This window comes from Rhinopithecus roxellana, chromosome 6, assembly GCF_007565055.1.
Source record: "Rhinopithecus roxellana isolate Shanxi Qingling chromosome 6, ASM756505v1, whole genome shotgun sequence".
NCBI lineage: Eukaryota > Metazoa > Chordata > Mammalia > Primates > Cercopithecidae > Rhinopithecus > Rhinopithecus roxellana.
The window spans coordinates 50,145,061-50,159,635 of NC_044554.1; the positions used below are offsets into that span (position 1 = coordinate 50,145,061).

The window sequence follows — 14,575 nt, forward strand, 5'->3', positions numbered from 1 at the left end:
TCTGCTTGGGAAGCTTTAGTTCTCATCTGGGTCTGTCCTTGTCCATGGTCTTGGTGTGACATGTGATCAGGAGTGAGGCAGAGGCATTGTGAACCAAATTGCATTAAGACCTGTGACCCAGGAGGAAAGAAGAGGGACTCTGGGAGTTGGGACCGACAGAGAGGTTTTTGTAAAGGTTTCCCATAGAGTTGAATCATTGTGGCCCCCCTGTCCCCACAATGTTACAGCTTTGTACAAAAAGCCTCTCCCATGGGTCTGCCGCCAGAGCCTGGGAGAAACCACCAAAGCAGCTGCTCCTTTGAGGGGAGTGGAGGGTGGGTGACATCACTCCCCGTTGTGCAAGTTGGTGGTGGGGTATGGACCAGGCCGGGGGCTTCCTTCCCACCTCCAGGCACTGTTCTCAGGACGCTTTGAGGTCCTTAGAGCTGGATGTCTTTGTAAGGCTGTTTGGCTAAGGGGCTGGTCTTCTCCAGTACCCACCCCTCTCCAAGCTGTCACCATGTTGGGGCACCTCCCTGTAGGGAAGCCACAGCCCCCGTCACTACCCTGGCCCTACCCCGATGCTGTGTGTCACTTGGAGGGTTTTAAGCTCTGAGTTAAAATCCAGAAAAAAAAAAAAAAAAAAAAAGACAAGCTTAACTACATACTGATGACACACTTGCATCATAAAATATAAACAGAATCAAAATATACATGACAATTTGGGAAAAATATTCCCAGTTCTCACCATCAGGGCTAATCTCCTCAACATATGGTAAGCTCCTAAAAATCAATAAGAAAATAACCCAGCAGCCCGATAAAAATGGGCAAAGAGTGAATTGTTCAGAGAAAAATAAATACAAACGGTACCTAACTATCAGGGAAAAAAAAATCACAATAAGAAATGTAAAATAAAAAAAAAAAAACTTCACCAAAATACACTTTTCACTAATTTGACTGACAAAATTGAATTACATGCCCATCAGTAAGGGACTGGATAAACCATGATATGGTCACATAGTGGAGTAATATTCAATGCTAAAAAGGAATGGAAATATTTTATATTGTTATGGAAAAATTCTCCAAGATACATTATTAACCGGAAAAGAGAAAGTCGCAGAATAGCATAACCAGATGCCACCTTTGTCTAACAGAGGGGGGAGAAGAAGAATTATACTTTTGTATTTACTTGATTTTGTATACAGAAACACTATAAAGATACAACAGAAACTGATAAGAGTGATGACCTATTAAGAATGAGTGGAGTAGGCCGGGCGCGGTGGCTCACCCCTATAATCCCAGCACCTTGAAAGGCCAAAGCAGGCAGATCACCTGAGGCCAGGAGTTCAAGACCAGCCTGACCAACATGGCAAAACCTCATCTCCACTGAAAGTACAAAAAAAAAAAAAAAAAAAAAAAAAGCTGGGTGTTGTGGTGGGTGCCAGTAATCCCAGCTACTTCGGAGGCTGCTGAGGTAGGAGAATCACTTGAACCCAGGAGGTGGAGGTTGCGGTGAGCCAAGATCATACCACTGCACTCCAGCCTGGGCGACACGGTGAGACTCTATCAAAAAAAAAAAGAAAGAAAAAAGAAAAGAAAATGGAAAAGAAAAGAATGAATGGAGCAGGACAGAAACAAAGTGGAAGTAAAAGTTACATTTCCCCGTGTCAACGTGACTGTGTTGTTTCCATTTCAGGGTCATATAGCTCTATTGTCTATTGAAAGTCAAACTTAACTATTTTAAAAAACAAGAAAATTTGGCTTTAAATAAAATATGCTACTTTAAAAACCTACTTGTTTAATTTACAAAGTCATTTTTTTTTGCCAAAGAAATGTATGTATGAAGGTATGTATGAAGTCATGTAGAATTTATGTATGAAGGTATGTATGAAGTCATGTAGAATTTACGTAAGAAGTTGTTTCCATGTCCTAAATTTGCTCAGTGGGGACTTAAATACTTGGACAACTATGAAAAATGCAGATTTCTGAATAGTGTTCATGACCTATTAAGTCAAAATCTTCAAAACTGAGTTTACTTATTTATTTATTTAAATAAACAACCAAACAGAAAATTACCCTGGATGTTTCTGTTACAATGCCAGGCTTGGGACCCACAGCTTGTCCCCTGACTAGAACAGGGCAGAGGTAAGCCATGGTAAACATCAGACCGCAGTCTAGGAGTGCCATAAGTTTGGTGCCAGGGCATGGCCCTTAGAACTTAGGGAAGAAAGAAAAAGAGGAGATGGTATATCCAGGGCATTAATAGTGATGGACCTCGCAACACGCTACCAAAAACCTGCACAAAAAGTTGATTGCAGCCAGGCGCGGTGACTCACACCTGTAATCTCAGCACTTTGGGAGGCCGAGGTGGGCGAATCATGAAGTCGGGAGTTCGAGACCATCCTGGCTAACACAGTGAAACCCTGTCTCTATTAAAAACAAAAAATTAGCCGTGCGTGGTGGCGTGCACCTGTAATCCCAGCTACTCGGGAGGCTGAGGCAGGAGAATCGCTTAAATCTGGGAGGCGGAGGTTGCAGTGAGCCAAGATCGCACCACTGCACTCCAGCACCTGGGCGACACAGCGAGACTCTGTCAAAAAAAAAAAAAAAAAAAAAAAAAGAAAAAAAAAGTTGATTGCTTTCATCCATTGGAATGTGTCAAAGCCTCTTCCCAGTACCTTTCCTAATTGAAATGCACAGTTTATTTTGATCTATTTCTGCATGTTTTCCTGCCTTACTCACCTCTTTTACTTATCAATAATTCATCCTCCAAGTTAGCGTCTTTTAATCACCTAGTGGGGGCCCTCCTTCGGACTGGCCTTATAAATAATACCACTCTGTCTTGGCAACATGGCTTTTTAGAATTCCGATGGAGTTTGTCCCAGTTTTGCCTCTCTGGACGGTATGCCCAAGCGCGCATGGAGCGTTTTTTCCATAAAAGCCTGTAAAACCAGTTAGGCAGGTATCAGGTTGGGGGTCATTCATCCATGTGGGCAGCAGGGGGCAGCCTTTCCCTATTTTTGAGACCTAAGTACCTGCAATCTGAGCTCCGCCACTTGAGGGGGCGAGAAGAATGCGCAGCGCGTGGTGGGGCTAGGACTCGGAAGAAAGCAGGGTTACTCCTGCACCTCTGTGTCGGGGGCAGGTGGGAGACCGGGAGACACGCGAAGAACATTTTACATGTGCAATTATTGAAAGCTTTCTAGCACGTTCATGTCAACCTAAATTCCTTGTTCTCAGTTGAGGAACTGAAACCCCAAGAGGCCAAAATGAGTTGCCCAATGATGAAGAAGCACCGCGCCCCCAAGACTCCTTAAATTCAGGGGATGCCGCCAAACCCTGCCCCTCCGTGAAGCCGACCTCCTGTGGCCAGACTGCCGGGCTCCCAGCAGCCCTGTAGCGTGGATAAACCTCTTAAACTCTGTCTCATTATCTGTAAGCTGGGAAAAATAATACCTACCTCGTGGGGTTGTGAGAATTGCATACGATAGTGAGTGTCGGGGATTAATCATGGTGCCAGAAGAATCAGTAAAAATGTTAGTGACTGAAGCCTGGAGCGGTGGCTCACGTCTGTAATCCCAGCACTTTGGGAGGCCGAGGAGGGTGCATCGGCCGAGGTCAGGAGTTCGAGATCAGCCTGGCTAACATGGTGAAAACCTGTCTCTACTAAAAATACAAAAAATTAGCAGGGCGTGGTGGCGCGTGCCTATAATCCCAGCTACTTGGGAGGCTGAGGCAGGAGAAACGCTTGAACCCGAGAGGCAGAGATTGCAGTGAGCCGAGATCGCACCATCGCACTCCAGACTGGCCACAGAGCAAGACTCTGTCTCAAAAAAAAAAAAAAAAAAAAAAGTTAGTGCCTGTTGTTTTCAGAGAGATACTGTAACTGCCCAATAGGTTCACCTTGCCTACTGTGTAGACAGAGCCGATTTATCAAGACAAGGGAATTGCCATAGAGAAAGAGCAATTCATGCAGAGTAGGCTGTGTGGGAGACTGGAGTTTTATAATTACTCAAATCAAATCTTGCCGTCTCCCCAGGAATTCAAGGATCCAAGTTTTAGAGGATAATTTGGTGGGCGGAGGGGAAAGCAGTGAGTCGGAAGTGCTGATAGGTTGGGTTGGAAGTGCGGATAGGTTGGGTTGGAGATGAAATCCCAGCTGTTTTCTTGTGCTGAGTCAGTTCCTGAATGGGGACCACAAGATCAGATGAGCTGGTTGATCGATCTGGGTGGTGCCAGCTGATCCATCGAGTGCAGGGGCTGCAAAATATCTCAAGCCCTGATCTTAGGTTTTACAATAGTGATGTTATCCCCAGGAGCAATTTAGGGAGGTTTGGAATCTTGCAGGCTCCAACTACATGACTCCTAAACCATAATTTCTAATCTTTTGGGAAATTTGTTAGTCCTATAAAGACAGTCTAGTCTCTATGCAAAAAGGAGGTTTGTTGTGGGAAAGGACTGTTATCATCTTTGTTTCAAACTAGAAAGTAAGTTCTTCCCAAAGTTAGTTCAGCCTATGCTGGGGAAGGAATAAGGACAGCTTGGAGGTTAAAAGCAAGATGGAGGCCGGGCGCGGTCCTCACGCCCATAATCCCAGTACTTTGGGAGGCAGAGGAAGGTGGATCATGAGGTCAGGAGTTCGAGACCAGCCAGGCCAACATGGTGAAACCCCATCTGTACTAAAATAAAAAAATTAGCCAGGTATGGTGGTGCACACCTGTAGTCCCAGCTACTGGGGATGCTGAGGCAGGGGAATCACTTGAACCTGGGTGGTGGAGGTTGCAGTGAGCCAAGATCAAGCCACTGCACTCCAGCCTGGCAACAGTTTGAGACTCCAGCTAAAAAAAGAAAAAAAAAAAAAAAAAAAAAAAACCAAGATGGAGTTGTTTGGGTCCGATCTCTTTCACTGTCTCAGTTACAATTTTGCAATGGCAGTTTCAATACTGGCCTCGGGATGTCTTTACCGTATCCAATCTCAGGTTTTCAGCAGGCGTCAGAAGACCTGGAAGATATGTTAAAATGCAGTTTGCTGTCTGGGTGTGGTAGCTCACACCTGTAATCCCACCACCTTGGGAGGCCGAGGAGCAGGCAGATCACTTTAGCCTAGGAGTTTGAGACCAGCCTGAGCAACATATGAGATCACCATCTCTACAAATAATAATAATATTAGCTGGGTTTATGTTGTGTGCCTGTGGTCTTAGCTACTTGGGAGGCTGAGGTGGGAGGATCACTTGAGTTTGGGAGGTCAAGGCTGCAGTGAGCAGTGATCATGCCATTGCACTTCAGTCTGGGCAACAGAGCAAGACCCTATCTCAAAAAAAAGAAAAGAAAAAAATGCGGTTTGTTGGGCCCTGTCCAAGAAGATCTGACTCGGTGGGTCTGGGGTAGGGCCTAGCTTTTGTGCTTCTCCTAAATTCCCAGGTGATTTTGGCTTAGGGACAACTCTTTGAGAACAATTCTTCTGGAAGGGTCTTTCTTTTCTCAGCACATTTCCCTCCACTCCATGTTTATCCCTCCACTCACTGGGTGCTTATTACATCCCAGGCTTTGTTAATCACTGGAGATATCGGGATATGTAAGACAAGTTGTACCTGCTCAAGGAGCACACAGTCGATTGCCAGGATGGACACATCTATTGCACCTGAGCACCTAAGCACCTGAGCAGGACTAGGACAGAGGCAAGCAGAGACAGGAGGAGGATGCTTGCCTGAGACCCAAGGGAGGGCCAGCAGGGCCAGACCCAAGGGAAGTGAGGAGAAGGAAGAATCAGGAAGACTTTTCTGAAAAGGGTGAATGGGAGGTTGGGAAGGGCTTCCAGTCCGAGGGTGCCGTAGTGTCCAAAGACAGAGACCAGAGGCACATGGCTTATTGAATGGGCCACCAGGGCTTCTGAGGAGGGGAGCGTACAGGGGAGGAGAGCAGTGAAGAGGCGTGAGACTGGGAGAGGGGGCAGGGGTTGTGCCATGAGAACCCTATATTTCCCTAGGGAGCTTGGATTCTAGTTTGTTCATTGTGGGAGGGTAGGAAGCAATGCCATAACCAGGAGCTCTCTGAGAGCAGTCATCTTGCTGCATGGAAGGGGACAATTGGGAGGAGCCCCTCAGGAGGTGCAGGGAGGCAGGGAATGGGTGATAGTGACGGGGGACTGGAGAAATATCAGAGGTCAGCGCTGACGGACTTGTCATCGCCTCAGACCATAGTCGTAGCGGGATGTGAGGTGGGGCACAGAGAGCGTGGGCTTTGAAGCTAGGCAAATGAGGAGTCAACCCCAGACCTACCATCTGCTGGGCGTGGGACGTGGGTAAACTAATAAGCCTCTTTGAACCTGTTTTCTTATCTGTACCGCTGGCTTAATAACTACTCTGGAGGGGAGAGAAAACTAAATGGGAAAATGTCTATACATAGGAATAGTGTAAACATGTTGGTAGTATTCTGTGGAGGAATAAAAGGCAGACTTCTCAAAAGCACAAGGGATGGAGACCCAGGGATTTATCTTCTCCCCTCCAGACACATGAGCCAGTTGTTGGGCAACAGGGCCAGCAGGATCATCTCTAAGCAGCACATCGGCTTGTGGGGAGTACAGACTGGGTTAGCAGCAGCCCATGTGGAGAGGGGCCTCCGAGGAAGCTGAGGCGGTCAGTGCTGGGGTTTCTCTGCATCTGTTTGCTCTGGGTACAGAGAGGACCCTGTGTAGTCAAAGGTAGCAGTGAGGTCTTGCCAAGCATGCCAGCGTGTCACACATCAGCACATTGGGAGCCCACAGAAGTGCCAAGACCAAGAAACCTCTTTAAGACCACTGTTGTGGAGGGTAGAGGAGGAGAGGAAGGAGAAGGAGGCGGCAGTGCTCTGATGGAGGAGCAGGAGCAGGAGGGGCTTGCAGAGGGGCTCCGGGTGGTGTGTGTGTGGTGAAGGTGGGTGGTGTTCCTGGTCCTCCAGGTGCTGCCCAGCCCCTGTCAGCCAGGGGTGAACCCCTGCGGGATAAGCCTGTGTGGTACCAACAATCCAAGCTACACCTGTGACACAAGACACTGCTGTGGCTCTGGCTGGTGTGGACCACCACCATCATCCTTCTGAGCTGCTGCTTCGTCTGCTGCCACTGCTGAGCCAAGCACTGCCTTCAGACCAGGCAGTGGCAACAAGAAATCAACCCCATCACCTGTAGGAAGCCCAGGATTATTCAGCACTGCCATTTTATCTTCAGTTTTGTGCCAAAGTATTTACTACCTTGTCATGAGGGAGTGGTTTCCCGACCTCCAACTCTTCCCCAACCATAGAGTGTCTTCCAGCTATGGCATGTAGCCCTTAAGGTGGCAGTGCCCCTGGGACTCCCAGGGGGCACAGAGCAGCCCTTTGTCTGGGTCCAGCAAAAGCAGCACAAGACCCCCACGCATTGGTGACCCTGGGGCCTCTGACACCCGCTGACCCAGCAGCCACCAAAGACCTGGGAACGGAGTCCAGTGTCTCTGTGGCCAGCCTGGGGGAGCTGGACTAAGGAGCCTTCCTGTGCAAGGATTTAGAATATACGGAGGAGCTGCTGAATGATTACAGCTCTGAGCATGACAGAGTATCCCATCCCCTCCCCGCCCCCTTTCCCCCAAGCAAAGGGAAGATACCGTGTGTGCAACTGGGGTCAACTTGATGATGGCCCCAAAGCATTCAACATGCTCATCAGTGATGCCCTGGATGACCCCCTGGACGTCCATGACGTTGACCTGTGCAGTCTCCTGGTGACAAGGAGGAAGGTCCCTGCCAGCCCCGCAAGGAGCGAGCTTGAGAGTCTGGGCATCCGCACCTGCCACGGCCCCCAGTCCCTGCTGCTGAGCACTGTGAACGAACAGGACTCTCCCAACCCCTAGAGCAGCAGCTCCCAGCCAGAGCCGCCCCTGTCTGCACCTAAGACCTTGGCAAAGCAACCAGGGTCAGAAAGAACCAGAAGAGAAGCTTTCAATGACTTTCAGCCATTCTGTCCCCCTTTTTTTCTCTTCTCCTCTCCTGCATTTTTCTCCATCTCCAGGTACAGTTCGGGATGTGGATGCTTGTCCCAACACAAAAACACTTGGGATCCATTCGTGATACCCCAATTCATCTTGATTTTCCCCTCTTTAAAGTCAGATCTCACCTACCTATTTGGGTCAGAGAGATGTGTGTTTTAAAATCCCTAAGGAAGGAGGCAGGGACTGTGCCCTCAGATGATGATTGGTGAAGTGGATTTAAGCTTCATTTCAGTTTAAGAGAATGTTGCTGTGTCTCTGGCTAGGACAGGCAGCCCATTGTGGCCCTGGGTGATGAGGGAAGCCCACAGAGGCCCAGGGTTTGTGACCTGTGTCTGCCAGTGTCTGCAGAGCCAGAATTGAGCTAATCCGGTGACAGGATGGGCACTGATGGGCAGTTGTATGGTCGGTTGCTATCGGGCTTCTTGATCTCTCAAATTCCAGGTGACAAGATCAATGCATGCTTGAGGGGCCCTTCCCAGCAGGCTCTGGGGGCTACAAACCGGTTCAGGTGTGGAACGTCATACTACTTTACCTTTGGTTTTTCTTTGAAAAACAAACAATGAAAGACAAATGAAAACAAGAATTCTACCAGTGTTCAGGCAATAATTCTCTTTGGGAAAAGGGATGTTTGTGGCTTTTCCCCGCATTGGCATTCAAAAGCTTGGCTGCAGAGTGGCTATTATTAAAATGTCCATAAAATAGAAGATGCTGGTGAGGCTGCAGAGGAAAGGGAATGCTTGCACACTGTTGGCCCGAGTGTAAATTAGTTCATGGAAAAATTAATGCATAAAGCAGTTTGGAGATTCCTGAAATAATTTAAAACAGAACTAGGATTCCACCCAGCAATTCCTTTACTGGGCATTTACCCAAAGGAATATAATTGGTCTGCCAAAAAGACACGTGCTCTTACATGTCCATCACAGCACTATTCTCAGTAGCAAAGTCATGGAATGAACCTAGGTGTCCATCAGCGGTAGGCTGGATAAAGGAAATGTGGTACATATACACCATAGAATACTATACAGCCAAGAAAAGAATGAAAACATGTCCTTTGCAGCAACATAGATGGAGCTGGAGACCATAATCCTAAGCAAATTAACCTAGGAACAGAAAACCAAATATCACGTTCTCATGTTTAAGCGGGAGCTGAGCATTGGCACATGGTTATAAAGATGGGAATAGTAGACAATACATCTGGTAGAGAGAAGAGAGAAGGAGGGTGGAAAGGGCTGAAAAACTACCTGTTAGGTACTAAACTCACTGCCTGAGTGATGAGATCATTTGTGCCCCAAACCTCAGCATCACAGAATATATCCATGTAACGAACCTGAATATGTAGCCCCTGAATCTAAAATAAAAGTTGAAATTATTTTTTAAAAATGGAGCCTGGGTCAGGAGCAGTAGCTCACACTTGTAATTCTAGCACTTTGGATCACTTGAGGTCAGGAGTTTAAAACCAGCCTGGCCAACATGGCGAAACCCTGTCTCTACTAAAAATGCATTGGAGGTCTGTGCTGTGTTCCCTGTAACAGAAAATGTGCTCTGAACTTGTCTGTCTCCCTTGGCTGCTCCTGGCCCTTGGTACCAGCTCCCAGGGGTGTCCACAACCACTTGGGACAGAAGGTGAAGGTGGAATTTCAAAGAGAAGCTTGCTTGGATCTTCGGTGACAAGCCTGGATGAGCTACAGCACCAACATGGGCCCACTCAGAATTGCCAGGAGGAGGCTTTGGCCAGTGCCACAGGTGCCACGGAGCCTGCCTCCCTCTGCTGTGTCCAGTGGGTGCAAGCCAGCCAACGTGTGGCCAGAATGGCTGGATGGTGTCACAGCCCTCAGAAGTCTTTCCTTCCATCTTTTTTAGGGAGTCCCAAGCAACTCCCTTGAAGTGTCTCAAAGGCAAGCAAGTTTTATGAAAATGAATCCTTCCTCAGTTAATTGACCAAATGGGTGAATCCTGACCTTCTCCAGTTTCTTTCCCTGGTCAGAGTGGGGAGCTGGTGTTAGCTGTGGGATTCACTGCGGAGTCCTACCTCAAAGACAAAGAAGACAAAAATAAAATGTGCAGAGCTGGGCTTGATTCCCAAGTCGCAGTCTGGCTCCCGCTATGGTAGGCAGGACATCTCTCTAGCTGCTCACAGAGATGGAACTAGGCAGTTAAGGGAAGAGTTAGGGGGCCAGGGAGATTCGCTTGAGTCTGATTTTCCAGGTGAATGAGAAGGGAGGGCTTGGTCCAGGGCTTGGTGCCAACACATTCCTGGGAGAGTCACATCATCAGCAACAGCATTTGTCATTATTGTTGTATGTTAGCAATAAGATTCAACTGGTCAGATTTTTCGGGCTCCCTCAAAAATGCTGACACATTTTCTGTGCTGTGATTGTTCTGAAGGCAGAGTAGCTTCAACCAGTGTGAGAACCCAAATAAAAATCAATACCGCCCGCCAAAGACCACCGTTCTGAACTCACTTTTATCTAGAACAGTGTCCCCCTTTCTCCCAAGATTCTTCTTATTTTTGGATTCCATCTCTTTGTATGTGCTAATCTAGTGTAGCATGGAACACATTTTGGGAGCTGGGGGCTCTGCTTACATTTAAGGGGGACAGCCTTGTATGGCCTGAGATTGGAGGTTGCTTTCCAGTGTGAAGGAGTGTGAGGCAGCAGGCACAGACACAGACAGTGAGATCAGGGTCACTTTATTGATACAGAGACTGCAGAGGGTCCAGGGGCTTTAGCTGTTGGCAGCTATGGTGTCCCTAATCCAGTCCACATAGTTGTAGACCTTGGTGTAGACTCCGGGCCTGTTCTTCTGGGCACAGCCATAGCCCCAGGAGACAATTCCTTGGAGCTGTCCGTTGGAGACCACAGGGCCACCAGAGTCACCCTGGGGAGAAGAAGGGAGAAGTTGTATGAAGAGAGAGGAAGAAAATAGCTACATTTACTCTGAACCTTAAAAAACCCTTTCCAGCCAGCTCTGTGGCTCCATGTTCTTCTCACAGTGGCCCATTCTCTGTTCTTCCTAAGCAGACAGTAGGGAGCCTAAGGGAACTGTCCTCACATCTCCATGGGGGCACTGCAGGGAGCCTCCTCAGCCCCACCACACGGGGAGTTCAAATATTTTTCCCAGGTGGGGCCTGGGTATCGGTGGGAGCCTCAGCATGGGTAAGGTTGTTCAAATCACCTGGCAGGAATCCTTGCCTCCCTCGAGGAAGCCCACACAGAACATGTTGCTGGTAATCTTTCCAGGGTAGGAGGCTTCACACTCAGCCTGGGTCAGCACAGGTGCGTCCAGGCACTGCAGCTCATCTGGGTAGTCGGCTGCGAGGATCAGGAGGCGATCAAAGAAAGTAGAAATGTGGGTCAGGCCACATTTCTGACCCAAGACCCAAGGAGACAATAATCTAGGATGGAACATTGAAGAGGAACACTGCTCCTGGAGAGGACTCCAAAACATAAGTCTTGGCAAGGGACTCTGGCTTTTAGTTCCCAGAATGATCATTGCTGAACCCCTCCCAAGACGTGATTATAGCAAGTTCTCCATTTGTCCTGTCTTTTGATTTTAGAAGCTAGGTTTTGGAGACTTTGCATCTCTCTGATGTCCAGTTCAGAGCCTGTGTGTAATGGACACAAGAAATATGTCTTAAGCCTGGAGGCCAGAGGTTTTAAGGGGCATGGTTTGTTCTGGAAATTGTGAGGATGGAGGGAAGTAGAAGGACAAAGGATGCCACTCACCGCCAGAGCTCAGAGTGTTGCCCCAGCCAGAGATGAGGCACTCGGTGCCAGCAGCTGGAGGGGCGGTGGGCAGAGAGATGGTGGACACGCGGGCATTGATGACGGCAGGTGAGGAGAGCTTGATCAGCAGGATGTCGTTGTCCAGAGTAATCCTGTTATAATTGGGGTGGCGGATGATCTTGGCTGCATTGATGAACTGCTCAGTTCCCTCCAGGACTTCGATGTTGTGCTCTCCCAGTCTCACCTGGATGCGGCTGATGGACAGGCAAGGCATGGTGAAGACCTTCTCCCACAGCCGGGGCACCCATCCCACCTTCCCCAGGGTCCTTAAGCTCCCTGCTCATGGACAGCTCTGGAGGGATTGAGTGGACTGTGTGGCCATATCACATGGGCAGAAGAGGGATGTGGGTCAGTGTAGGTGTGAGACCCAGGACCTTTCTGCTTCAGAGGTTGGTGCTAGTAGGGTTGGGAAGAGGCAAAGGGATCCCACCGGAGGCTGCTCCTGAACCCGCCTTCCCAGTCTCTTTCCCACAATCTCCACAGTCACCAGCACTGTGGGCACATGGATCTCCTTGTAGTTTTCCCAGCATTCTTCACCCCAGTTCTCTGCTAACTGCGCATAGCGCCTATTCCTCCCTCCCTTCTTGGCCTGGTGAGCACCACCCTTCTGTGTAATCTAACCCAAGGATAGCCATAGCATTAGCATCTCCTGGGAACTTGTTAGAAATGTAAATTCTTGGTCCTTACCCCCAACTACTGATCAGAACCCTGGGGGTGGGACCCAGTGATTTCTGCCTTAACAAGCCTGCAGGTGGTTCTGACGCATACTCAGGTTTGAGAGTTCTTGGTGTAGGCAGCAATTCTCAGCTCTGTCTATATACTCTACAGTTGCCAGATATAGAGGGTTAAATACTCACTGATATTCACACCCTCTTCCTGAAAATTTTGAGTTAATTGCCCTGAGATAGGACACAGGCATCAGTATTTTAAAAAACTCTCTCTTAGGTGGCTTTAATGTGTAGCTAACCAGCAAAAGCTACTTGCCTGCTTTTCTCACTAGCTCTGACCACCCCAAGATCATCCCTGCCTGCTTTTATGATCACAACCCTTGCTGTTTCATGGATTTGCCTGGGTGTGAGAGGTTCCTGTCTTGTGTTCACTCTCTGCTCTGTGGAGTCAGCTGCTGCCAATAAGTTTTCTTCTCCACCCCCTCTCCCATCCATCTTACCCAACCTCAGTACTTCCCTGGGCTGAGGCCACGCTCTCCCAGGCAGCCTGTCTGGGAGCTTTGCAGTCAGGAACCCCACACTTACGTCTTGTAGCAGTGAGCTGCTGACACCACCCACTGTTCGTTGATGAGGGAGCCACCACAGAAGTGGTAGCCAGAATTCAGAGACACCTGGTAGGGGACAGAATTCTCCTCACAGGTGTAGCCCCCAACGATCTTGTCATCATCGTCAAAAGGGGCAGCAACTGGAGTGGAGACGGGAAGGGAGAAGGCAAGTCAGTAGCATGTTAGGGGTGGCGCTCCCAGCCTGCAGTTGCTTTCTGCTAATTGGAAATCGTTAACAAGCACAGTGAGGCTAGGCAAGGGAGGGAGCGCTGCCACCCCTGGTGAGCATCACTGGATGTGGCTCCAAGTCTCTGTATCTGCAGAGCATGTAGCGAGGTATCCTGGTGGGGGCTCAGATCTCTCCTGGGGTCACCAGGCTGAGGTCGCAATGAATGTCCTCACAATGCTTTCAGTGGGATAGGAGTTGGGATGTGTCTGTCTCACCCACTGAATGCTTCTCTCTTTTAATCACCACCTGTGTACTCCACCTGGCTGTTTAAGCCCTGGATGGTCAGGATAGTTCGGCCAAGCTAGAAAAACCCCTGGCTGTGTAAACCTGGCCATGACCAGATTCCCCCTCAGCTCAGATCTGTGTAGTGAAGGCAGAGTTGAGGGATGCACCAGGCTTACTTCGGCAGAACAAATGTAGACGTTATTATTGGCCAAAAGAACAGCAATTCTTAACCTTGGCTGCATGTGTAGAAATGTTAAAAATCACCTGGAAAGCTTAAAAGCCCAGAACACAGGCTGCACCCTAGACAAATGAAGTGAGGATTTCTAGAGTTGAGTCTCTGGTATGAGTAATTTTTCCACCTCCCCAGGTGCATTCGAGGTTAAGAGCAGCTATAGTGGAGGTATTCTGGTGCTGTCAGAGCCAAGGCTGAAGCCTGCTGCTTCATTTTGTGGGCCAGCCCCACCTGGTCTCCCTTATCAGCTTCTCCAACCACAGCTCGTATATGGATGAATGACAGTTCTGGGAGTGAAATCAGGGAGAAGGTGAAAGAGGTGAAGCTTAAAAAGAGCCCAAGGAGGATGGGAAGGAGAGATGCCAGATGGAGGAAATAGAGCATCAGAGCACAGTCAAAAGAGGAGAGGTAGCAAGAATGGAAGGGCATGCGTCTGCCAGGAAAGGGGTGGTTGGGGCCTGAGGCAGGGCATGAAACTCACCAGCAGCTCCCACAAAGGCAAGGATCAGGAGTGGATTCATGGTGGTAGAGTGTGCCTGACTGGTGGCGGAAGACCCGTCTTTATACCTCCCGAGGATTGGGAGAGGAAGTGTCTGTGAGGTGAGGGTCACCGCTCCTCCCAACACAAACACACCTGCAGCTTTCCCCTTCCCAGGGTCTTACATCAGCTCAGCTATGTTTGGCCACTCTGTGAGTTTGTGATTCACAGGTGATAAGGGAACTTGTCATCTGAGAGCAGAGAGGGAGACCGGCTGTTTCCTGGAAGAATACTGGGATGGAGAAGGCAGGGAAAGCGAAGCCCTGGATCACATAGCCAGGCTTTCTTAGGCCGAGGAAATGAGGGTTAGAAGGAGGGAG

At 48.8% G+C, this 14,575-nt stretch overlaps 1 protein-coding gene and 2 gene segments (V, D, J or C); all 3 read right to left on the bottom strand.

Annotated features, from left to right (window-relative positions):
- Positions 1-14,575, bottom strand: part of LOC104674945 — a 381,543-nt gene that overhangs the window by 16,140 nt on the left and 350,828 nt on the right.
- The window catches only part of LOC104674944, a 340,994-nt gene that overhangs the window by 6,949 nt on the left and 319,470 nt on the right, over positions 1-14,575 (bottom strand).
- Positions 10,646-14,317, bottom strand: PRSS2 (serine protease 2). Its single transcript, XM_010379380.2, has 5 exons — positions 14,199-14,317; positions 13,012-13,171; positions 11,699-11,952; positions 11,148-11,284; positions 10,646-10,850 (listed from the first exon to the last, which is right to left on the bottom strand). Exons 1-5 carry the CDS (start codon positions 14,236-14,238, stop codon positions 10,698-10,700), a joined length of 744 nt encoding a protein of 247 aa, XP_010377682.2. The 5' UTR covers positions 14,239-14,317; the 3' UTR covers positions 10,646-10,697.